Source organism: Chiloscyllium punctatum, chromosome 32 (genome assembly GCF_047496795.1).
Source record: "Chiloscyllium punctatum isolate Juve2018m chromosome 32, sChiPun1.3, whole genome shotgun sequence".
Classification (NCBI taxonomy): Eukaryota; Metazoa; Chordata; class Chondrichthyes; order Orectolobiformes; family Hemiscylliidae; genus Chiloscyllium; species Chiloscyllium punctatum.
Window position 1 is genome coordinate 58,915,277 of NC_092770.1, and position 25,639 is coordinate 58,940,915.

At 41.8% G+C, this 25,639-nt stretch overlaps 1 protein-coding gene across 3 annotated transcripts in view; it reads left to right on the forward strand.

The window, feature by feature from the left end:
• nup205 (nucleoporin 205) overlaps positions 1-25,049 on the forward strand; it is a 108,128-nt gene extending 83,079 nt beyond the window's left edge. For all 3 annotated transcript variants that reach the window (XM_072552470.1, XM_072552469.1, XM_072552468.1), the window contains exons 30-43: positions 1,751-1,849; positions 5,024-5,172; positions 9,819-10,010; positions 12,237-12,358; positions 14,021-14,159; positions 15,672-15,798; positions 16,361-16,437; positions 17,401-17,529; positions 18,649-18,775; positions 19,693-19,859; positions 20,137-20,260; positions 21,498-21,626; positions 22,216-22,292; positions 24,679-25,049. In XM_072552470.1, the coding sequence (XP_072408571.1) occupies positions 1,751-1,849; positions 5,024-5,172; positions 9,819-10,010; positions 12,237-12,358; positions 14,021-14,159; positions 15,672-15,798; positions 16,361-16,437; positions 17,401-17,529; positions 18,649-18,775; positions 19,693-19,859; positions 20,137-20,260; positions 21,498-21,626; positions 22,216-22,292; positions 24,679-24,831 (1,811 nt within the window). In that variant the 3' untranslated portion in view covers positions 24,832-25,049. The remainder of the gene's footprint in view (positions 1-1,750; positions 1,850-5,023; positions 5,173-9,818; positions 10,011-12,236; positions 12,359-14,020; positions 14,160-15,671; positions 15,799-16,360; positions 16,438-17,400; positions 17,530-18,648; positions 18,776-19,692; positions 19,860-20,136; positions 20,261-21,497; positions 21,627-22,215; positions 22,293-24,678) is intronic.
• Positions 25,050-25,639: the final 590 nt, after the last annotated feature.

Below are 25,639 nucleotides of genomic sequence, written 5' to 3' on the forward strand. Positions count from 1 at the left end.
AGTCACATTTAGCACAGGTTGGGTGAGGGCAGCAGTTTCCTTCTCTAAAGGACAATAATGAGCCAGATGGATTTTTACGTCAATAATTTTTGTCATTAGTATCGTCTCTTAGAGCTTTATAATTCCAGACTTAATGATTGCATTTAAATTTTCTGTGACTAAATTTGAATTTGTGCCTGACCTCATACCACTATGCCAAAGTCTCTCAAAATCATGGGAAGTTTGATTTTTGTATGCATGTGAGGATGCAGACAGTTGGCCATGAAGGCTGTGTTATGTATTCCATTGACTTTGCACTGCTTTTAATGTCCACTGTTAGGATCCACATAAGCTGATTGTGGGTACAATTGTAACAGGCTATTATGCATACATTGTTTATTGTTACTGAAGATACTGAATATTGTTCTCCAACAGTAGATTCAATGTAAAGGTAGTTAGGTTGGTTGGGTCATTGGCTAGATGGCTGGTTTGTAATGCAGACTGATGCTAACAATGTGAGTTCACTTACTGTATTGGGTGAAATTACCATGAAGGATTCTTCTCAACCTGTCTGCCACCTGAGGTGTGATGACTCCGGTTAAGTTACCACAAATCATTTGCCTCTCCCCTCTCCAGTATGGTGACTTGGTGTTTGAATGCATATACATGTTATGTCATTAACAAGCTAGACCACTAGAGGGACTTGTGGGATTCTCTCATGTCACTGCTCCCACATTGGTAAAGTCACCCATTCTTTGCTTAAAGTTTGGAGCAATGTGTCAACATCTGGCTTTGTCCTTAGTTTGCATGCCCTAAATTTGTTTTAATATAGTTTCTCTTACATGATATCTTATTGAAGTATTAGGTGTAATCCATTGCCTGCTCCATCAAGGTTTCTACTTCAGGTGAAGCTTGATGTACGCTAATTACTACTAGCTTGCTCTCGTATGTCTTTAATCTTTTCTGTCTCATGAACGCATCAAGTCTCGATTAATTGCCTTCTATGACGTATGTCGCAATTAGCCTATTTGCAGAATGTTCGACACTTTCACCTCTCTGAAGAAATTCCCATCAGGTTCCTTCTTTGGCTTGTTATTGACTATTTTATATTATAGTGCCCAGTTACCTTAGGGTCACATTAAATATATTGATGGCTGAGATAGAAGGATTTTTGATCGGAGAGGATTATTGGAGACAGACAGGAAACAAGTTGAGGCCACAAACAGATCAGCTGTAATGAAAAGAAAAAAGCAAGTCCGAGTCCATGGTTTTGCTTAGGAACTTGTGGGGAGATGTGGGTACAATGATAATTTTGCTGCATCACTAATTCAATCTAATATTCTGGAGGCATTGATTCAAATTCCACCATTGCACAAAGTGAAATTTGTATTTAATAAAAATCTGGGATAAAAACCTGGCCTAATGGCTGCCATGTAACCACTGTCAATTCTTGTAAAACCTACTTGCTTCACTAATGCCCTGAGAGGAGGAATTCTGTCATGCTCACCTAGTCTGCTGTGACCTGCATCTGACCCCAGACCCACAGCAACGTGGTTGGCTGTTTAGTGCCTTCTGGGCTATTAGCCATGTCCAAAGAATGAATAAGAATAATGTCATATTGGAACATTAACTCCAGCATCTGTAGTATTAGACATGACCTTATTAAGTGGCAGAGTGGTCACAATGGGCTAAACGGCCTACTCCTATTCCTGTACCTCATAATAATGTGACTGATGGAGAAAAGAGCTAACGCTTGCATTGTTGCTGCTAGGTGGGGGTTTCCAGCGTGTAAGAGCACACCTGTATGGAGCGCTTTTATACTATCTACAGATGAGTCAGAAACCAGATGAACCAGACACACTGGAAACAGGTATGTAATTTATATAATGATTTGAATATAAATTTATATTAGCACTTTTGATCATTTTCCTCCTTTTCTGTTATTTTGTTAGAGGGAGTTAATGAATGGTGCCTTTTGTGTTTCGCTCTATGTTCCATCAGTGACTTTCAGATCATTTACAGTACAAGCCATGTAGAATAAAGCACTCTGTCCAGTCCCAGAACAAACTATAAATATTTTACCAGTCCTAGCTGGATATAATCCTGTAATCCAAAAATGAAAGGATAGTGTATCATCAACTCACCATAGTCTTATTCTTCTGAAGTGAATTTTTCTTGTTTTCTTTCAATTGCTTGAATTCAGATGACAAACCATATCCAAATGACTACTTTCTTGACAAAATTACTACTGGTCGGCAAACCTAATCTGCTTGACAATGGAGGGGTATTATCAGCAAGCCCCAATCTTGCTTTTCCATGAAGTGTGTGAACAGATTTTCCAACAAAGGTCAAGAAACTCTTATGAAGAATAAGAGCTCTGGTTGACAGTTCTCTCCTACACAGTCACAGAAGTACCTCAATCAATCAAAGATGTACAGCACAGAAGCAGACCCTTCAATCCAACACGTCCATGCTGACCAGATATCCCAAATTCATCTAGTCCCATTTGCCAACACTTGGCCCACATCCCTCTAAACCCTTCCTATTCATGTACCTATCCAGATGCCTTTTCAATGCTGTAATTGTACTAGCCACCACCACTCCCTCTGGCAGCTCATTCCATACAGACACCACCCTCTGTGTGGGAAAAAAAAGTTGCCACTTAGGTCCCTTTTAAAACTTTCCCATCTCACCTTAAGCCTATGCCCTCTTGTTCTGGTCTCACCCATTCCAGGGAAAAGATCTTGTCTATTTACCCTATCCATGCCCCTCATGATTTTATAAACCTCCATTCCTCAGCCTCTGATGCTCCAGGGAAAACAGCCCCAGCCTATTCAGCCCCTCTCTCTAGCTCAAACCCTCCAACCCTGGCAACATCCTTGTAAATCTTTTCTGAATTCTTCCAAGTTTCACATCTTTCCTATAGGAGGGAGACCAGAATTGCACGTTATATTCCAAAAGTGGCCTAACCAATGCCCTGTATAGCTGCAACAAGACCTCCCAACTCCTATAATACTCAGTGCTCTTACCAAAAAAGAAAAGCATACCAAATGCCGCCTTCACTATCCTGTGACTCCTCCACTTTCAAGGAACCGGAACCTGCACTCCAAGATCTCTTTGTTCAGTGATACTCTCCAGGGCTTTCCCATTTAGTGTGTATGTCTTGCCCTGATTGGTCTTTCCAAAATAAATAGTCTCCATGTTTCTCTGATTAAAATCACATAAATCGACAGATTCAGGATGGAATCTGATAATAATCAGATGTATGGGGACAGTTACCTATTCAAGATTTATATATTTTACACAAAATGTAATCTTTATACTTCTTCAATCCTGTGTCTTCTAACATCCCACTTCAGTTTTAGTTGTCTTCTTTGGGCCTGTACAAATGTTTCTTATATCTTCTCTATGGCCTGTCAGCTCCACTGCACTCCAAGGCCTGTATTTTAACAGCTTCCTAACGGCCAACTTGAAAATCGTGGGGCCTGTGAAATATACAGCTTTGTTGTCGAATGTCTTTTTGTTTTCCTGTCATCATGACACTTTACCAGCAGTGAGGAAAGTGGTGGATGGCCCTCATCGAAAAGACAATTAAGGGCCCCTTCCTGCCACAGCTGCCATTATACAGTGAAACATTGCAGAAGTTACCTAATGAACTCTGGTGGCCTCCCTGTTGACTTATAGTTGGTTGGGAGGAAGAGAGCTGAAAATGTGTTGCTGGAAAAGCACAGTAGGTCAGGCAGCATCCAAGGAGCAGGAGAATCGACGTTTCGGGCATCAGCCCTTCTTCAGGAATGAGGAAAGTGTGTCCAGCAGGCTAAGATAAAAGGTAGAGAGGAGGGACTTGGGGGAGGGCGTTGGGAATGCGATAGGTGGAGGGAGGTCAAGGTGAGGGTGATAGGCCGGAGTGGGGTGGGGGCAGAGAGGTCAGGAAGAAGATTGCAGGTTAGGAAGGCGGTGCCAGTTTCCTCATTTCCCCTCCCCCCACCTTGTCTCAGTCAAATCCCTCGAACTCAGCACCGCCTTCCTAACCTGCAATCTTCTTCCTGACCTCTCTGCCCCCACCCGACTCCGGCCTATCACCCTCACCTTGACCTCCCTCCACCTATCGCATTCCCAACACCCCTCCCCCAAGTCCCTCCTCTCTACCTTTTATCTTAGCCGGCGGGACACACTTTCCTCATTCCTGAAGACGGGCTGATGCCCGAAACGTCGATTCTCCTGTTCCTTGGATGCTGCCTGACCTGCTGCGCTTTTCCAGCAACACATTTTCAGCTCTGATCTCCAGCATCTGCAGTCCTCACTTTCTCCTGGGAGGAAGAGAAGCAGACACTTCTATTCAGACACTTTGGCCTGTGCAGGGACCCATAGTGGGCCAGCCCTGCAGCAGCCCATTCTATGCATGCCAAGTTCTGACTACCTTGGCATCCTGAAACCCCACATATTTGTTTTGGAGAGTTGTCTACTCCAATGGCTATGTATTCAAGGATATAGCCCCAGCAGTGACCACAACTCCAAGTAACTCTGTTTATTTGCCGGACCGTCAGAAAATATGGTGCGGTGTTCCACAACTGGCCAGGATTGTTACTGGTTCTCAGGATCATCATTATGGTCCCTGCCATACCAAGATAATTCCAGTCCAAGTTGTGTTGGCACAGCTTTGAGGAATTATTGCTCTCTACAGTGAGGAGACTGTAGAGATCCAGGTTTAATTTGTGGTCAGATTCCAGGATGAATCATCATGAGTTGACAAGTTTTTAACCACTCAATCAGACTTTGGGAGGACATACCAGGTACCTATGGCAAAAGTAAATGGTGGAGAACATTCAAATGCTGTAATGCTGCAGTAGTTCATTCTGCACAAGTGCACAGGCCTTTTTAAAAACACTATCTTGTTGATAAATCCTAGAGTAGATATGTCCTAGAGTTGATGGGTCACGAAACTGCTCCAAGTTAGAGGGTTAAATTTTAATCGGACTCGTTTGTAAAGAGTTTGTCCATTTAATATGTGTTTTTCTTTTTGTTTTTATTTGGGATGGTACAGGGCAGAAAACCATGTGGGAGAGACTAACTGCTCCAGAGGATGAGTACAGTAAACTTCAAAAAGACAATATGAATATCATAGAGAGTTATGGGGCATCACTGATGGAGGTTGTTTGTCGAGATGCTTGTGACGGCCATGAAATCGGACGAGTAAGTATGAACATCTGCACACATACAATACTCAAAGTTACAATATAACTATTCCAGTATTAGATTCTTCCACATTACACTGACGTTTCATTCATTTACGGTTTGCACATGAGTTAACTTGTGTTTCATTAAAAAGCAAATGTTTTAGAATTGAAAATAATTTCATTTTCAACCTTCCTTTTATGACTTCCATCTCAAAGATCTTGACCTCTGAAAGCTGGGATGGAGACTTCCAATAGGCTTAGTGGTTCTTTACATCTTGTGGTATGTAGGGGAGGAGGTAATGTGATGGTATTGTCAGAAGGCAAGTAATTCAAAATCTTAGGCTAGTGTTCTGGAGGTTTGGGTTCAATTCCTTTTAGTGGCACATGGCCGAATTTGAATTCAGTAAAATCATGTAACTCCAGAGCAATGTGGTTAACTCCTAACTTCAATGCCTAAAGAAAAGTGGACTGCTTGGCATCAACTGAGGAATAGGAAACAATGATAGCAAACTCAGTCCTTTCAAACCCGCACAGTCCTCCTTTCTAACTACTGTGGGGCTTGTTCCAAGGGCGGCACGGTGGCACAGTGGTTAGCACTGCTGCCTCACAGCGCCTGAGACCCGGGTTCAATTCCCGCCTCAGGCGACTGACTGTGTGAAGTTTGCACGTTCTCCCCGTGTCTGCGTGGGTTTCCTCCGGGTGCTCCGGTTTCCTCCCACAGTCCAAAGATGTGCAGGCCAGGTGAATTGGCCATGCTAAATTGCCCATAGTGTTAGGTAAGGGGTAATGCAGATGTAGGGGTATGGGTGGGTTACACTTCGGCGGGGCGGTGTGGACTTGTTGGGCCGAAGGGCCTGTTTCCACACTGTAAGTAATCTAATCTAATCTAATCTAAAAAAACATTGGGAGAGCTGTCTCAAAGGTAAAAACAATGACTGCAGATGCTGGAAACCAGATTCTGGATTAGAGTGGTGCTGGAAAAGCACAGAAGTTAAGGCAGCATCCGAGGAGCAGGAATATTGACGTTTCGGACAAAAGCCCTTCATCAGACTCCTGATGAAGGGCTTTTGCCCGAAACGTCGATTTTCCTACTCCTCGGATGCTGCCTGAACTGCTGTGCTTTTCCAGCACCACTCTAATCCAGAGCTGTCTCAAAGACAGTTCAAGTAACAGCCTTACATAATCATACTCAGTGATTCATACCTTTTACAGAACCTACCAGGTAACACAGTCAGTATCCATATTGTATCCCACCGGCAAGACAGACACATCAGCCATGGAAACATAGCGGTAAACTTAGGGATGGGTTTGTCCCAAGAGTCCTCAACATTGACTGTGGATCAATGCAGTCTCATGGTACCAGGTCAAACATGGGCAAGGAAATTTCTTGCCAATTATTGCCTACTACTGTTCCTCTGATGAATCCTCAGAGCTCCATGTTGAACTTTGCTTTGTGGAAACAGAGGCTGCAAGGATGCAGAATATACTCTGGGTGAGGGACTTCAATGCCTGTCACCCAAGAGATTTTCGGGAGTACTACTGGAGACTAACCTGGTCGAATTCTGAAGAGCATAGCTGCTAGACTGAGTCTGCAGCAAGTGGTGAAGGGACCAACAAGTTAGAAATCTGCTTAACTTTATCCTTACTTGTCTCTCTGTCACATGCATCTGTCAATGACAGTATTAGTAGGAGTGACCACTGCACAGTCCTTGTGGAGATGAAGTTCAGTCTTTGTGTTCAGGATGCCTTCATCATGCTGTGCAGTATTGTTGACCAGGACAGACTTCAAGCAGATGTAACAACTGAAAACTGTGCATGCATGAGATGCTGTGGGTCATCAGCAGCAGCAGAATTATTTTCAACCATTATTTGTCACCTCATGGCTTGGCATATTCCCAATACCATTTTGCCAAGGGATCAACCCTAGTTCAGTGGAGAGTGAAGGAGTACGTGCCAGGAGCTGCACAAGGCATGCCTAAAATGAGTATCAACCTGATGAAGTAACAGCACAAGACCACTTGTGTGAAAACAGTGGAAGCAATATTCATTCGGACTAACCAATCCATAACCAAACTATCTGGTCTCCTCTCTGCGGTCTGCTATATCCAGTTGTGAATGATGGTGCACAGTTAAACATCTCACACAGTAGGAGGTAGCTGCCCAATATCCCCATCCTTAACAATGGGGAAGCCCAGCATGCCAAGGCAAAAGAGAAGGCTGGAGTATTTGCATCCGTCTTCATCCAGAAGTCCTGGTCCTTTGGGGTTGCAGCATCACAGATGCCAGTCTTCAAGTAATATGGGCGGCATGGTGGCACAGTGGTTAGCACTGCTGCCTCACAGCGCCAGAGATCCAGGTTCAATTCCCGCCTCAGGCAACTAACTGTGTGGAGTTTGCACATTCTCCCCGTGTCTGCGTGGGTTTCCTCCTGGTGCTCCGGTTTCCTCCCACAGTCCAACGATGTGCAGGTCAGGTGAATTGGCCATGCTAAATTGCCCGTAGTGTTAGGTAAGGGGTAGATGTAGGGGTATGGGTGGGTTGCGCTTCGGCGGGGCAGTGTGGACTTGTTGGGCCAAAGGGCCTGTTTCCACACTGCAAGTAATCTAATCTAATCTAATCTAATATCACTCCATGACATATCAAGAAACAGCTGAAGGCACTGGATATTGCAACGGTCTTGATAATATTCCAGCAATAGCACTAAAGACTTGTGCTTTAAAAGTAGGTGTACCCTAAACCATGCACTGTGATCTACCTAACTCTGGAAGGTTGTCCAGGTCTGTCCTGTTCCAAGAAAACAGGTCAAATTCACCCTGACCAATAATGTCCTACCAATCTACTGTCTTGATCGACAGCATAGTGATAGCAGGCAATGATATGTTCTATGAAACAGCACTTGCAAAGGAATAACTACTCCTCGTTGGTAAGGAGTAATCTCTACACACTAGTGCTCAGTTTGGGTTCTGCAAGGACTATGCAGCTCCTGATCTTAATACAACCTTGCTCCAAATAATGGACTAAAGAGCTCAATTCCAGCAGCTTAGTTAAAGTAGTACAAACAAAGGTAGTTGTTGTTGGAGGTGAATCACTTCTGTCTCAGGACATCTCTGCAAGAGTTCCTCAGGTTAGTATTCTTGGCCAACCATCTTTGGTAGCTTCAGTAATGACCTGACCTTCCCTCCCCCAGAAGTGGGGATGCTTGCTTACAACTGCTCAATGTTTAATTCTGTTTGTAACTTTACATATACTGAAGCAAGACTTAGATAACATTCAGGCTTAGGCTGATGTGTGGCATGAATGTTCTTTGCTACTTCAGTACTAGACAATGAGCATCTCCAACAAGAAAGAATCTAACCATCACCCCTTCCTATTCCACAGACTGGACCAGCCATATAAATACCTTGAATACAAGAATAGGTCAGAGCTACTCTCCCCAGAACCTGTCAGCCATCTACAAGGTGCAAGTTAGCCTTGTCATGGATGCCTTTCAGTTGTCTGGATGAGTGCAGCACCAATAACACCCAGGAAACTTGACACCTTCCAGGACAAAGTAGCCCATTTGATTGGGAACCACCTTCAACATTGGTTCTCTTCATCACCGATGTACTGAGCCATCAGTGTGCTACGTTTATGAGAAGTACTGCAGTACTTCACTAAGGATCCTTCCACAAAACCTTTCAAACAGCCACCTATATCACTTTTCAGGACTAGGGCAGCAAATACCTGGGGCACCAGCATCTGAAAGTTCTCCTCCAAGCCACGTGGCGTTCTCTGTTGGAACTAAATTGTGGATCCTTCACTGTTGCTGGGTCAAAGTCCTAAAGTACCCTTCCTTGGTGTATTGTGCGTCCTCATAGACCTTAAGGTTTGCTGCAGCTCACCACCACCACCTTGTCTGGGATAACTGGGGATCAACAATCTATATGGGCCTAGATAGCGACTCAACAAATGCAAATAATTCCCGTTCTTGCCCCAATTAACAAATCTTATCCAGGGTGGCAGAAAGGACATTGCTGTTTCTTGCAGCCCCTTGTCATTAGGAAGGGAAAGACAACCTGGGTTCCAGATTGCTGCTTCATGTTTCCTATCATAATGTGTGGATGGTAATTGTTGGACTTTGCTGTGATGCCTGTGACATCCTCCTTGATTCTTGGGCCATGGAGAAGAAATAACTTCTCAGGTTATGGTTCCAGACAGCTGCTGGTACACACAGTCCATGTCACCTTCCTTGATCTGGGTGAAAATGGACAAAAGGAATCTCTGACAGGTTTACGAGGTGAATGACAGGATTAAGCCCTGTAATCCTTACAGCTTGCCCTCCACAATTGTGATGCCATGTCCAACATAGCATATACTGTTAATCCCACCTAAAACCATGTGATCTCCTGAGAGATGAAAAACTAGATACATTAATTCTAAGAAAAGGCTGAAAATTGCTCTCTGATTCTCTTTGCTATTTTACTTAATGAAGCCCAGTCCAAGTGATCAAAGTTATAAAGCGCCTTCTTTCCATCTGAGGTGAACCTGTGTCAACTATGCTCTGTTTGGCTTTGTCCTGAGGAGGGTTGAACTGAAGTGACACTTAGACCTGTGTCTCTAATCCATGAACTTATTTCATCACTGCCCGACAGGACTCTTTGATAATTTTTTTTTCTGTTTCAGATGCTGGCGCTGGCCGTGCTGGATCGGATTGTGGCTATTGACAAACACCAACAGTGGCTGTACTACCTTTCCAACAGCGGCTACCTCAAAACTCTAACAGATAGTTTGGTCCAGGATGACCCCGTCCTTCAGAGCATGCTGAGTCCCAAACCACCATTACTGAAAGCCTTATACCTTTATGAATCCAAGATGGCAAGTTTTGTGTGTGTGTGTGTGTGTGTGTGTGGTGTGTGTGTGTGTGTGTGTGTGTGTGTCCTGCTCCGTTGGCTCCCTAATGGGATTGAATTGTCTTCAGATAATAGCTGTCAACAGTGAGAATAGGACACATTACAATTTCAGGTTCCAGACCCTGATCCAAACATTACAGTAAGGCATTAGTTACTACAGGTGTATATATAGAACATAGTACAGCACAGGAAATGGTCCCTTTCGCCCTCCATGTCTGTGTTGACCATGATAACATTCTAAACTAATCCCATCTGTCTGCATATGGTCCATATCCCTCTATGCTCTGTCTGATCATGGTCTGTCCTTGAGTGGACCTAGTTATCCTCTTGCTCCGAATATGCATATAAAATGTCTTGGGATTCTCCTTTAATCTTACTTGCCATGGACATTTCATGGGCTGTTTCATTCCTCCTAATTCCTTTTTATAAGTGATTTCCTGCTTTCTTTATTTTCCTCAAGAACTATGTCTAATTTCAGTTTCCTAAACCTTACATATGCTTCGTTTTTCTTTCTGATTAAACTATCAATATATTTTTTCATCCAGGGTTCCTGAATTATGTTGGTCCTGAACTCTGATCAACTGATCTTTAAAAGGCTCCTGTATGTCAGATGTGAATTTACTGTCAAACAGCCTTTCCCCAATTTAGTACTTTGACTCATGGGCCAGTCTTATCCTTAATTATCTTAAATGTCATGGAATTGTGATTACTATTCCCAAAATGCTCCCCCACTGCAACTTCAATCACTTGGCCAGGCTCATTTCCCAACGCAAGGTTGGGAAATGCTAGTACTGCTGCTTCCCTAGTTGAATTATCTACATATTGTTTCAAGAAACCTTCTGGATGTATCTGACAAATTCTGTCCCATCTCTAAGCTCCTGGCACTAAGGGAGTCCCAGTCAATATTGGTGAAGTTAAAATCACCCATGACAACAATTCTTTTTTATTTAAAAAAAAGAATCTTTCCATGATCTGCCTACAGATGTGTACCACTAGCTCTCATTGGCTATTTGGAAACCTATAACATAACCTTTCTTCCCAACGTCCACCCATATGGACTCACTGATGAGCCCTCCAAGACGTGTCCTCTCTGTGTAGCTGTGACATTCTCTGTATTCAGTAATGCAGCTCCAGTCATGGAAACTTTACCCATTTGAGTGTCAGTAAACCATCTCTCCCATGTCAAGTACATTGGCTTCCTCAACATTATCCTGTGGTTGACTGGTACCAATTGGCTAAATAAGAAACATAATGGAGAACATAATATTATTTGCAATGTCAGCCTTTGAAAATGATTAAGCATTTCATTACAATTATGGTAAAGATCTATCAGTAAGAGAGTTTTAATTTGGGTCATAGGTTGCATATCAGTTTCCTTATTCAGTTAACCTGACCCCTCCTGCACCATTGCTGATGTTTATGCCTCGGCTTTGCAGTTTCTGTTTTCGGCTTGTGTTCTGATTGGCATTCAGGACTTGGTTGGGAGATGGTCATTGGTTTTCAGCATTTCAATGCTGTATGCTCATTTTTACTGATGTAGGCTTTCTTTTCTAGATTTTTTTTTAAAAACTGCCTTTTAATTTTCAAACCATTACATTGGGATTTTAGCTCATTTTGATTATTAGTCCAGTAGCAGATCATTTTTCCTGATATTCTACTTAAGTGACCACTATGATATGAGTGAAAGATGAAATTGGACTACTTTAATCTAGATTTCGAGATGCCGGTGTTAGACTCAGGTGGACAAAGTTTAAAAAAATCACAACACCAGGTTATAGTCCAACGGGTTTATTTGGAAGCACTAGTTTTCGGAGCGCTGCTCCTTCCTGATGAAGGGTCAGCGCTCCGAAAGCTAGTGCTTCCAAATAAACCCGTTGGACTGTAACCTGGTGTTGTGATTTTTAACTTTAATCTCTTGAGCCCTATTGCACAATTGATAAGAAGCTCATTCACTTGTAGTAATTAATTAAATGAAGTATATCAGTATTAAAATCTACAACGACGTACATTTGGCCATTTTCAGTCTGAGTGTACATTGTAGGCAGAAGCCAATCCTTCAGGTTTCTAGTTAATGTGTTGCGTTAGTTCTTGCATACCATTTCAGTTGAATTTTTCGCACCAGCTAAATCTTTCTCCTTGCAACCATTTTTATTGACAGCGTTAAGTTTTTGTTGTTTGTTATATTCACTAGGCCTTCTTGACGAGAGTGGCCAAGAACCATCATGGATCCTTGGAACTTCTGACAGCAGGCATTATTGTGCGCCTGTCCCAGTGCCAGGTCTATGATCACCGGCCTGAAACTGAGTCACACAGGTAATAAGCGCAAGCTAATTCCTGGATAGGTAATAAATGTGGGCCTAACCAGTGACTTCCTTATCCTGTGAAAGAATAAAAGATAAATATGTACATATAAAAGTAAAACTAGTGACATTTCTTTGGTCTCTGAGCAGCAGTACATTCAGGTTCTGCAGTGCTGGCTCTCTGCCAGCTCAGATTGTCAGAGTGAATATTTGGGAGTGGATATGGAATCTGGGCTCAAGACCTCTCATTTAGACCATAAGACTGTAAGACATAGGAGCAGAAGTTGGGCCATTTATTCATGGCTGAACATTCCTCAGCCCCATTTCTCCCACCTTCTCCCTGTAACCTTTGATCTCCTTGACAATTGAGAACCTATTTTTTCTCAGTCTTAAATATACTCAATGACCTGGCTTCCACAGCCTTCTGTGGCAATGAATTCCATAGATTAACCACTCTCTGACTGAAAAAGTTTCTCCTCATCTCCATTTTAAAGGATATTCCCTTTACTCTAAGGTTGTTCCCTCATGCCCTAGTCTCTCCGACCAATGGAAACATATTCCTAGTGTCTACTTTGTCCAGACCTTTCAGCATTCTGTAAGTTTCAATTAGATTTCTCCCTTCTACTTTTATACTCCATTGAGAATAGACCCCAGAGTCCTGAAACATTCCTCATGTGTTAAGCCTTCCATTCCAGGGATCATTTTTGTGAACCTTCTCTGGACCCACTCCAGGGCCAGTACATCCTTCCCGAGAAATGGGACCCAGTATTGCTCACAGTATTCTAAATGTGGTCTGACCAGAGTCTCATAAAGCTTCAAAAGTACATTCCTGTTTTTATACTCCAGTCCTCTTGAAATAAATGCCAACATTGAATTTGCCTTCCTAACTACCGATTCAATCTGCAAGTTAATCTTAAGAGAAAGCTGGACTCGGACTCCCAAATCCCTTTGCACTTCAGATTTCTGAATTTTCTCCGCATTTAGAAAATAGTTCCTTGCAAATAAAAAAATAAGTAAAATCTTTGCAACATTAATGAATATTTCCATGTAAAACAAAGTGAGGGAGAGACGAATGAATATTTTTGGCTTCCCACAGTAAACTGTAGACATTGTTTCTGAAATCAATGAATGCCACTGATCCAATCGATGCCTGATGAGTAAATGTACCACAGTATGTTGTAATTAGCCATCACACCCGTCAGAAGCCTGGTCAATTTCTGGCCTGTCTGGAGTCTGCTGACTTCAGTCACAATTGGCCAGAAGACCCCATAGCATCAAAGAGTAACACCTGAGAGTAACCAGTCCATCTGTTTGACTAGAAATGCCTGTATTTGAATCTTGAACTCAGATACCTCTCTCAGCCAATCTTGAGTAATGGTGCATTCTGGATAAACCGTGTTACCAGCTGGATCCACTTGCAGCTGAATGGCTTTTCGCTGTGTTAACAAAGGAATTTTGCACTGAAAAGCTTTGAACTGCAAGATATCTAAGTTTCTTAAACTGTTTTAACATGATTGGTCACACAAATCTTCATTGTAGAAGACGGGAGTGCTTTGAGTATAAGTATAGGTGCAGTACGGTCCTCCTTCACTTCAGTATGCTATGCATATTTTCTTCTAAGTCATTACTAGGCCACTTCAATACAGTACCTTTATCATATTTTCTTCTTCCACAGTATGTTTTGTATAAGAGACCCATCAGGATTTATCCCAGCCCCTGTGGAACGGTATCACCAGATTCTGCTCCCAGCTCTTCAACTTTGCCAGGTGATATTGACCTCCAGTTTGGGGAAGCACCAGTTGGCTGCGGCACAGGTAACTAGTCCAGAAACAATAACAACTTTCTGAGCACAATACTTTAGCACTCATTCTCGGTTCTCTCTCTCTCTCTCTCTCTCTCTCTCTCTCTCTCTCTCTCTCTCTCTCTCTCTCTCATTTGTGATGCCTCCATGGTCTAATAGCTTGCTGGCACTCACTGCATAGCCTCATGGAGGAAGCATTCTCACTGTGCCAATAGTCAAGTGGAACATGGTTGGCACCTTGTGGAGAAACACACCAGAAGAAATTTCTTTTAGAGTGCAGAATTGCATTTGAGGATAAAAATGCAGTGGAAGAAAAAAATCAAACATGTGTGAAAGGCATTCATAAATCTTCATCTGTTTCAAATCTGATGTACGATCCAGTAGCAGCCGAGCTGAAATGAGTATCAGCCATGGCTCAATGTACTCTATTTTATCTCTAATCTCTAGTGTGGGACTTAAATCCTGATCTTCTCAGCTGATACTTCAGTGAAATATTGAGGGAGTGTCGTTTGAGTGAGTCATTTTGCTCTGCAGATGATGTGAAAGATCCTCTGACATTTTGAAGGAGCAAGAGAGAATACTCTCTAGTGTAATATTTTCCTCTTAATCAACATCACTGAAGTTTACCTGGTGATTATGCTGCTGTTTGTGGAGGTTTGCTGTGTGCAAATTGCCTCCATTTGACTCCAGGCATACAGTCATAAAGGGTTGAGTAGGTGAGTGGGCAATATTCAGTAGATCACATGATGTGAGTAAATATGAGCTTGTCTACTTTAGTAGGAAGAATAGAAAAGCAGCAAATTGGTGAAATAGAACTCCAAGATATGGAGGGATCACAATATCCTGGTACATGAATCAAAAAAGTCCACCAAGTGATGTAATAATGTTGTTTATTACAAGGGGAGTGGAGTGTAAAAGTAGGGATGTTTAGCTGCAGTTTGTACAGTGTATTAGTGAGACTGCATCTAGCATTTGTGCACAATTTTGTGCTCCTTATTTAAGAGTGGATGTAAACGTGTTTGTAAGGAGCATTCCAGAGCAGAGTTAGAGACGTACAACACAGAAGCAGACCCTTCGGTCCAACTCGTCCATGCCGATTAGATATCCTAAATTAATTTAATCCCATTTACCAGCACTTGGCCCATATCCCTCTAAACCCTTCCTATTCATATACCCATCCAGATGCCTCTTAAATATTGTAATTGTACCAGCCTCCTCCATTTCCTCTGGCAGCTCAGTCTGTACATGCTCCATATGAAGGGCCCCTTTTAAATTTTTCCGCTCTCACTCAAAACCTGTACCCTCTCGTTCTGGATTCCCCTACCCATGTAAAAGACCATGCAGCTCAACTTAGTTTGGCCATGTTATGAGGAAGTATTGAACAGGCTAGGACTATATCCTGAGAGCTTAAAGAATAAAAAGTGATTTCATTGAAATTTAAGATCCTAAGAGAACAGGATGAATGCTGAAAGGGTGTTTTCCCTTGTAGGAGAGACTGGAATGGTCTTTTTTTCCCTCCCTGCAGGTGTTGCAGTTTCTAATTGCCCATTCAGATCCCATCCAGGCTATCCTGCGCTGCCAGGAGATAACTGCAACGTCCCTGAAGGAGTTGGCACTTTTGACAGGCATCATCAGCAAGGCAGCCTTACCAGGTAAGAAATGGTAATGTAAGAACTGTACTTGTTTCAGGATTTTTACTTGGTTGTTTGCCTGTTCATTTCACGTCTGTGCCTTAGGTTTCAGATTCTGCAGATTTCACCACTAACCGTCGATTCTTTACCCTGATGGCCTGGCTGATGAGGGCATCAGTTATTCTGGTATTAAGTGACAGGGGCCATAGTCCTCAGTTTGAGTTGTAATCTGTGCTCAGTCAATCTCACCAGAGATTGCTATTGAAATTCTACAATTAGGCTGAACAAGCAAGTTGATACAGTGACTTGAGCTTTTCTATTCCCATACCAAAACCTGGTGGGAACTTTTGATTCATCTCTCAACCATTACTAACAAAGTTGATTTAACACGTCGTTCACCTTCAGGAGTAGGGGCCACATGTGCCTTTTGTGGCCAATTGACCTGTTGACAATACATTCCAACTTTGCCCGCACTCCTTTTGTAATGTACTAGATATTGCCTGTGGATCCTGGATAGCCTTAACAATTGAGGTATTCATGAGAGAGGAGGAGAGTATTGGTTGTAATGTATGTTTATTTTCAGGTGTGATAAGAGTGATAGAAATGGATGGTAATGATGGGACTACCATGGAACTTCAGGGTCAAATTGGGCGTTTCCAGGTATTTAAATTTGTATTAACTGTTTCACTCTCTCCTTGGAACTACATTTTCTCCTTCCCTGCAATTTTTTTTTGGCTCTTTGCTGTTTGACTTATTTAGCACTCTAGTTCAGAACCTACAGTTTGATTCTGCAGTTCATTATTGTCCTTTGGCGAGATGGTTGTGTAGTGGTAACATTTTTTTTAAAAATAATAAGGCTCTATCTGTCCATTTTAGAGATTCAACTGAACATAAATGATCTCGAACGTTGTTTGAAGAAAGAAAGCAATGGGAATATCTGTGCTGTCCATTAAACATTTGGACAGAAACGCCAACTAATTATTGCAAATTGTCCGTCATTTCTGCGATCTTGCTGTACCAAACAATGTTGCATATTCCTATTGTATTCAGTGCACTTCAAAACTCTGTGGCTTGCTGTGATTCATCTCCCACTGCTCAGAGATCAGCACTGTCTGTACAGATTCATGTGAACCCAGGGGCTATTGCTGGAGAACCCTGTTAAACTGAATTTATTCAGTTCTGTTCGGATGTTTGAGCACTCACTGCATATTCAATGATACTTACTCCACCCAAATACTCAGTCTGTAACTCCACATTAGCACTAGTCATGCTTTGGATTGTGATCAGAGTATCCTGACTTTCAGCAGTGTCACTAGGAAACCTGGACTGGTGTTTGTGCTTTTCCAGGTGTATAGAAGACTGCCCTCTGGCTCATCTCATGCCCTGATTCCATCTGCTCTATACTTTATATGTTGAGAACAATATTTAATATTTTGCTTGTGACAGGTTTAAAGATATTTAACATGAAAGTGTGTTTGCTTATTTTGCACTTGTTGAATATTTTAAATGCGTTATTCCATATTGTTTGTTTGACTGTATTGTCACATTTTGCTTAGAGGCACTTTACGTTCTCGGTGAATACAGTTTTCAGCAATGATGATTTGTATTTTTTGTGATCTCCAGCGCCAGTGCTTGGGCTTGCTCAGCCGATTCACTGGCTCTGACCGACTTCACGAGGTGAAGAAACAACAGGATGGCACTCAGGTCAGCGGAATGAGCAAGAAGGATGAAATGGAACTAGCTGTGCAACAGGTAAACCTCAAATCAGATCCAGGAGAGAAGGGCTCCAGATTTCTGTGTATTGATTGTTGATGAAAACTGCAAGACTGACAAGCTATGTAGAAGGGGCACATGAATTGAAGAATTTGAGAAAAGTTGGTAAACTTTTTTTTTGTATCATTAAACTATCATACATTTGAAGAATTGGATATATTCTCCTATCAGCTTATGTTTGTGCAGCAATAACAATGATTAAAGCTTTTAACCCAGAACAGGTAAATTGCTGCACACTTATTCTGAACAGAATATGTGGAGAAAGACAGTGAATAGTTGCTGGTGCTCCCTGTAATCCCAACCGACCTTGAACCAACTTCGCTAGCTGTGTTAGTAAATGTTGACTTACAGTTTCACAGCAGATATACTTTCACAAGTATATTTTGTATTGCTGGCAGTTGTCGGGAACCAACCCACCCAACACCATTTTAGAGGCATGTGTTAGGATCTTCCTATTTCAGACGTGCAAGCAATTTTAAAGAATTTGAGAGCAGAAATAGACCATTCAACTGTCATGCATTGGTCTACGTTTGGAAAGAGCTATCCACTTGGTCCCATTTAACCTACTATTTTCAAATAACCTTGCAAAACCTGTGTGGGATTAATGTGAAAAAATAGTTGGTTCTTTAGAAATTCCTGGCTGTATGTCAGGAGACTATATCGGGATGACAGTGTGGTTATTTTATGGTTTCAGTTGTTAATGTGATGTTTCCTAGGAGACTTTATTGAAATGGAATATAGCACTTATTGTTTTAAATCTGCTTATCCACAAATAAAGTATTTTACTGTTTTATTTTCTGTTTCTAAGTTTACTAATTGTGAATAAAATTAATGCCAATGGGGACTTGATTTCCTTTGCTTTGCCTTTCAAAATTGAATAATATGGTGGATAGGTAACTGCTAAAATAATATTAATAAACATTTGGAGTGCTTCATACATTAGAAGTAATGAATATTGAAGACTGAATATTGAGAGAAATCTTAAACTACAACTGGAGCAATGGTTGGCAAATGACAGAGAAGCTTCTATTATTTTCTGGTTACTCAGTTGAGGGTGTACATTGATGTAGACAGTAGTTCTTGTTTCTGTCTTTTCAGATTTGTGCAAATGTGGTGCAATACTGTCAGACGCTGCTGATCCAGAGCAGCCCTGGGTCCCAGCACACAATCTGCCTCTTTACTCCTAGTCTTACGGAAGGCACATCTCGTGAAGGAAGTAGGCAAGGTAAGCCAAATCCCTTTGTGCTGCATTCTTCACCAGAAACATGTTTTGCCGTATATATTCATCTACCCTTCTCTAGATTCTAAATAATTTCCACCCCATGTTAAATATTTACTGACAACCATTTCTGGTTTTCTAGTTGTGTGCTAGGGCATGGCTGCATGGGGGCCTGGCATTTGATAGGATGGAGTTGAAACGGGTTAGTCTCTTTTGAGCACATATTTCCGAAACACTTTGTTTCTTTTTCTCTGCAACTCTTTGTAGGTTAATGGGCTGTTCTTTTGAGGTTAAACCCAGATTAAAATTTTATTAACGGGGATTTGAGGCCAAAGGATTTGCTCCTCGTGGTTAAAAGTGCAAGAACTGGCAAAAGTGTCTTTTGTGTTTTTTATAAAACTACTAAAAAAAATGAGAAGTGTTTCACGTGAAAGAGATTGTATTGCTGCAAGTGACTAACTCTCAGGCCATTGCTATCTTCTGCTTCTGAACTTTGAATGTTTACCTGTTCAGACTTTACAGAGAACCTCTGTCTTTTCTAAAGGTATGGGACGAGAAGTAAACAGATCAGGCGTGAATCACATATTCTGACCATGCATCAAGAAGCAAGTCTCACAACCAGTGGGGATATGGGAGGAATAGTGGAATTGTTCATCAATGTAGGAGAATCAGGGAAAAGACTGTCTGTCTGTATCTATCGGTGGCAGAGATGATACATCAGGAACAAACCTTGACCATCTTCCAATGTGTCTGTGTTGAATCATGTTCACCAGGGCCACCTGTTAGGGTGTTAGGGAGTTAGGTTAGGAGTTAGGGAGAGGATTTGGGGTTTTGGGCTGCCATTGTGGTTTTGTGCCAGAATAAAAGTTGACATTTTCTGGCTTGAGCTCCACTGAATGAATGTTATTTCTACCCACTGGCAGATGCTCCATTGCCGATGGTACCTTACTGGAGGCTGCCCAGCCTTGGAGTCGTCCTGTTCCTTTTGAAGCAAAGTGCAAATGATTTCTTCAGTAACTACGAGAGCCACCGGCAGAGTGTGACCAAGTACCAGAATCTGCAGCATTTACCTCCAGATGAAATCAAGGAGGTGGGTGTGTGCCAACATACACTGATTTTTTTTTTGCGTTATGTAGGTACTTTATGGGTCAATGAACCTAGATTGTATCTGTTCTGAAGAAATCAGCTCGACTTCCTTGACCCTTTTCTTATAAGTATGATGTTTAGAGTCACTTTTGTTGTCTCCTTGTACCTTCTGAAGGGCAGCCATATCCTGATTATGATAGGTGCCCAGCGGCCTGTAGAGTGGGTTCTGGTAACCACTTGCAGCAATAGATAATGAAGTAATCTGTCTTTGTCTCTCACAGCTGTGTCAAGCAGTCGTACCCTTTGGTGTAGACAAGATTTCAGCTGCTCAGCGACATGTTCTGGCCAGACGTCGGCTTGTGCAGCAGATCAATCACAGAGCTGAGCTGCTGTCCCTCTACTGCTGTATCCTTCTCTTTGTTTTTTCCCCAGTTCAATGTAGCAGGTGGAAAATCTTCAAATTTTCATCGCACCCAACTTCTGAATTTTCCAGTATTTTAATTGTGGCTTTGTCCGGGGGGGGTGTGGAAGATGAACAGGATATTGGGCATTTATAATATTTGCTTATGTTAAGAGATTGAGGTAAAGGGCTGAGTTGCAACATACTGTGACTTTCTTTTTAAAAAAAGCAAAAGAGCACTTTCAGGCTTGTAGATTGTGTTTCTAATGGTTTTGTATCAGAAGCAGAGAGTTGGCTCACACGTCCAAAGATACCGCACCTACCTAATTATTCAATCAATTCATTTTAATAAGGTGCTGCCTAATAGGATGTGAAAGTACTAAATGGCCTAAATTCCAAGTTCAGTGTGACGAAGGATATTTTGATATATTCATTGCTGTTAAGACATCCTGCCATATCCAAAAACAAATTTCACAATTTAGTTTTAATTCATAAGTTTTATAACAATACTCATGAACCACCGAAACTCCATCAGACATTTGCCAGTGGTCTGGAGAATGAGATATTAGTAGCCATGGTAATGAGTAAACTGTGAGCCAAGGAGCAGCAGAAGTATCCAGCAGCCCTACAAATCTGCCAGTCACTCTCAACATGTTGTTTATCCAGCCCAAGTTAACAGTCTAGCCAAACCCCTACTGTAGACAGTGAAGCCGTATAGCCCACCAGCTGCGTGATGAAAGAGAGCCAACATTTTATCCTGTTCTCTTTTGAAGATGAAGATTATTTCTTTCCCCACTTCTGCCAAAGCAAAACCCAGCCAATGATAAACTGGGCCTTCTTCATTCAGTGTAACTTCTACCTCCCTCCATTCTTGTGCTAAAAACAATCCAAACATCCCACTGTGCTGAGGAGAATCCCGCTCTGCATCTGATATATAAATCCCACACGCCCTTCTCAGCCCCTCCCTCCCTCCAGATCCTTGAGTCCGAAATGGCAAATGAATTAGCGGAAGGTCTTATCTTGCATTCATTTCCAAATTCATTCATGTCACTGACTTTTGCTTCCTTTTGGATGTGGATTTACAGCAATTCCTTGTTAAATAGAAAAGAAACACAGATGCTGAGTGTTTTTCGCATTTAATGTTCTGGCTTCAGATTTTCAGCATCCGCTTTTTCTAAGAGCATTTCATGTGAGTGACATAACATCTCCTGCTTTGTTCCTTGACCTATTGCAACTTTTCAGTCATTGTGGAGAACTGTCTTTTTATCCTGTGGCGACATCTAGAGTATTACTTCCTGTATTTTACACCTTCTGATGGCCACTTGTCCCTGAATATCCAGAGTGTATCCTACAGGGGCAGACGATTTCCAGGTAAGTGCCAGATTTGACGTTGAGCAATGCATACATTTCTGTACTCCTTCCCTAATGCAGGTTCTGTTTTTTGTTTAACAGTTAATACTGTATCACTTCCAGTTCTGCAATAAATTATGTATCTGTGAATTATTCCACTGTCTGCTCACCAAGATTCAATATCTAGTGGAGCAGGCACAGTGTGAAGTAAGGGCTGAGTGGTTTTAAAAAGCATTTGTCAGCATGGCATTAACCTATAGAAACCAGAAATAAGTTTATTCAATTTCTGGTCTGAGCTGACGGTGTTGCAGTTACCTTCAGACTAACAAGCTCAGAAGGTGCACATAACCAACTGGCTTGCTTGGCCACTTCAGAAGGTGGTGTGATTCAGTCTGAAATCACCACAGTGGAAATATCTTTGTATCTGTCATTGGACCCTGGTCACTGTGAGAGGCTCCTTACAGATTAGTCCAGAACAATGTGAAGTGGATAAACGTCTAGATGCGATGGCAATGTTGGGTCCAATATGCAGTACCTAATTTCTGTGACACTTGTTGCTTGGTAAGTGAATTGAATGCTAATCCATTCCTATATATTTTATTAATCCCAGATCGTGGTGGTCTTGATGGAAGTCCTGAAGCCAGGCGCCTTGTTCTAAGTCAAGTAAACCAACATGATATTGAGCAGGTAGGTTTAACTTTTTTGTTGCACAGCTTATTTTTCTTTGCTCCGAAACATTTTTGCTGCCACATAATGAATAAAAGGTCTGAGGAATGGTCACAAAAGCACATTTGAAACAGGGTACACCCTCAACATTGATTTGGAATTTAGCGAGAGTGGAAATTTGTTGCCGAGAGGTAATTTGGTGTTACAAGGAAACAATTAATTATTTAATTTAGTTAACCTATAAGATCAAATTATTAGTTAAGTTTAATTGTGTAAGGAAATGCAAAATAGATAAAACCAGGTTAGATTAAGATGGCAGTGCAAGTAGTGTGACATAAGTTTTTATTTTTCTTCTCTGCTTGTTGGCGTGTACATGTTACTGGCAAAGCCACCATATATTTCCCATCCCTAATTATCATTGAGGAGAGCTGGTGAATTTTTACACCACACAGGCTGCAGTGCTTTAGGTACAACCACTGTGCTGTTAGGCCTTGCACTCATCTAGGCAAATCAAGAATATTCCATCGTGTGCCAGCTGGATATAAAATTGACTTTGCGGCAGAAGTCAGAGTGTGATTGTGGAGGGTTATTTTTTCATACTGGATCCTGTGACCAGCAGTGTTCCACAGGGTTTTGCGCTTGGTCCACTTCATTTTATAAATGTTTTAGATGAGAATATTGAAAGCATGGTTAGTAAGTTTGCAGATAACACAAAGATTGGTGGTATAATGGACAGTGAAGCATGTTATCCGAGATTACAAAGCGGTTTTGATCAGTTGGCTGAAGAGTAGACAATGGAGTTTTATTTGGATAAATGCGAGGTATTGCATTTTGGCAAAATAAATAAGGGCAAGACTTACACAATTAAAATAAGGCCTTGGGCAGAGTTGAGGACCAGCCCCAGGGGTTCATGTAACTGGCTGGTTAGTTCAGTTGGTTAGAGTGTGGTGCTAATAATGCAGGTTCGATCCCCCTACGGGCCATTGACAAGAAATAAAATTTAGCGCCCTGTGGCTCATTGGTCTAAGGGTATGATTCTCGCTTTGGGTCTTCTACTGCGCAGATTAGCGAGATTCCCGGGTTCAGACCTTTGTATCCAATTCTGGTCTCCCTGTTATTAAGCTGGAGAGGGTTCAGAAGAGATTTTCTAGAATGTTGCCAGAAATGGAGGGTTTGAGTTATAAGGAAAGGCTGGATAGATTGGGCTTTTTTCTCTGGAGTGTAGGAGGTTGAGTGGTGACTTTATAGATGTTTATAAAATCATGAGGGGGATATAAGGTGAATGGCAGGTGTCACAGAATACAGAAAAAAATAGAAATAATGGAAAGCCTAGGATTTAATGAGAGTGAGATTCAAAAAATAATTAATATTGGTGAACAGAAAGTACTGGAGAAATTAAATGGACTGAAACCTGGCACATTCCTGGATATGGTGGCCTAGATCTTCCATTCTAAAACGGGACATTACCACTGTACTGGTGGTGATCTTTCAAAATACTCTAGATTCTGAAATGATTGCAGTGAGTTGCAAGGTAACAAGTGTAACCAAACTTCAAGAAAAGCAGGAGAAAGCTATTTGTTAATTCACTGGCCGTCTGTCAGTGGAAATAATTGGAAACCATTAGGTGACAGCAGGGTGTTTGAAAAATAGTATGATTACAAACTTTGAGGTCTTGTTAGACTGCTTGCTGATGAGTAGATAAATGGAAACTGATTGATGTAGTATATTTGGATATTTGCTAGGCATTTGATAAGGTGCCACTAAGTTGGTGGAGTGCTGCAAGGATCTAGTGCTTAATTATTGGTGAGTCAGAAGAAACTGTGAAATGCAATGTAATGGGTTGCTTAGTGTTGATGTGAGTGGACACATGCAAAATAGTACAGGCAGGTGAAGTGAGTCCTCAAGAAGTGACAAATGGAGTACAATATGTAGATCTGTTCATTCATCTACTTTGATAGGAAGCATGTGTCAGCAATATTTTTAAAAATAGTTTAGTGTTTGTGTTCAGATGGATTTGGGTGTACTTACACATAATGATGGTATTTTCTTGCAAAGGGGTTAGAAGTACAGAAGCCTCATTTGCTCCCCAAACCCAAGGAGGGATAGATAATTTTAATGAACCTGTTCAGAAATGTTATGACACACTTTGGAGAAGGTGGGATTTGAACCCAGGCTCCTGCCCCAGAGTGGGAGCCCCAGGGAGGGACAGATATTTTCTAAGCAACCTGTTAGAGATATTATTACATATCTCCTGGCACTTTGTCATGTAACATGTCTGATGTTGGAAGTGTCAGAATGAAATGCATGGCCTCTGTCTTCACAATAAAAGTGTGTAAATTGGAAAGAATGTTAGATATCTGATCAGCTGTGGTATTTAATAACAGTGTGTTCTGGGTTTTTCTTTCAGCTTCAGATTGATGCTTCAGCAAGTTTTGGGGAGTCCCTGCAAAAGAAGCTGCTTGACATTGAGAGCATTTACTGCAAAGTCCGGTCACGACACTTGTTTATTCAGGCATTGGTTCGACGAATACGTGGCCTTGCAAGGATGAAGAGGTCCTGATAGTCTTCTGCTCAGCCATATCTGACTGTACACATCATTCACCAGCTGTTCTCTTCTCTTTTCTTGCCCTTCCCACCCTCACGTTCCTCCACTGATTAAAATTGGGGGCTTCTGTATAGCTCTCAAAGACTACTCTTATTTTTTTGTACTAAGGACTGAATTGTAATTACAATTAAATATTATTTTCCATGAAGAATAAATTTCAGTTTTCAGAGGTAGAGGTTGTTTTTGTCTGAGAATCAATGAATTCTGAGGATTGATTCTTCTGAAATGATTTACCAATTGTCCTTCCATTAAAACAACAGCAAGTAACACCTTGATTTGTGGGCGGCATGGTGGCACAGTGGTTAGCACTGCTGCCTCACAGCGCCAGAGACCCGGGTTCAATTCCCGCCTCAGGCGACTGACTGTGTGGAGTTTGCACATTCTCCCCATGTCTGCGTGGGTTTCCTCCGGGTGCTCCGGTTTCCTCCCACAGTCCAAAGATATGCAGGTCAGGTGAATTGGCCATGCTAAATTGCCCGTAGTGTTAGGTGAAGGGGTAAGTGTACGGGTATGGGTGGGTTGCGCTTCGGCAGGTCAGTGTGGACTTGTTGGGCCGAAAGGCCTGCTTCCACACTGTAGGTAATCTAATCTAAAACCCAGCTGCTGGTTTCACAGTCTTGTAAAATAAACACAATTATAGTCTTAATAATAATGTCAATCATTCTTCTTTTGACTTCACTTAATTGGCAGCTGTTAAATACCATTCTCAAGTTATGGGACATACCCCATAGTCCTCAGTGAGTGCTGCATTGTCTGCAGTGCA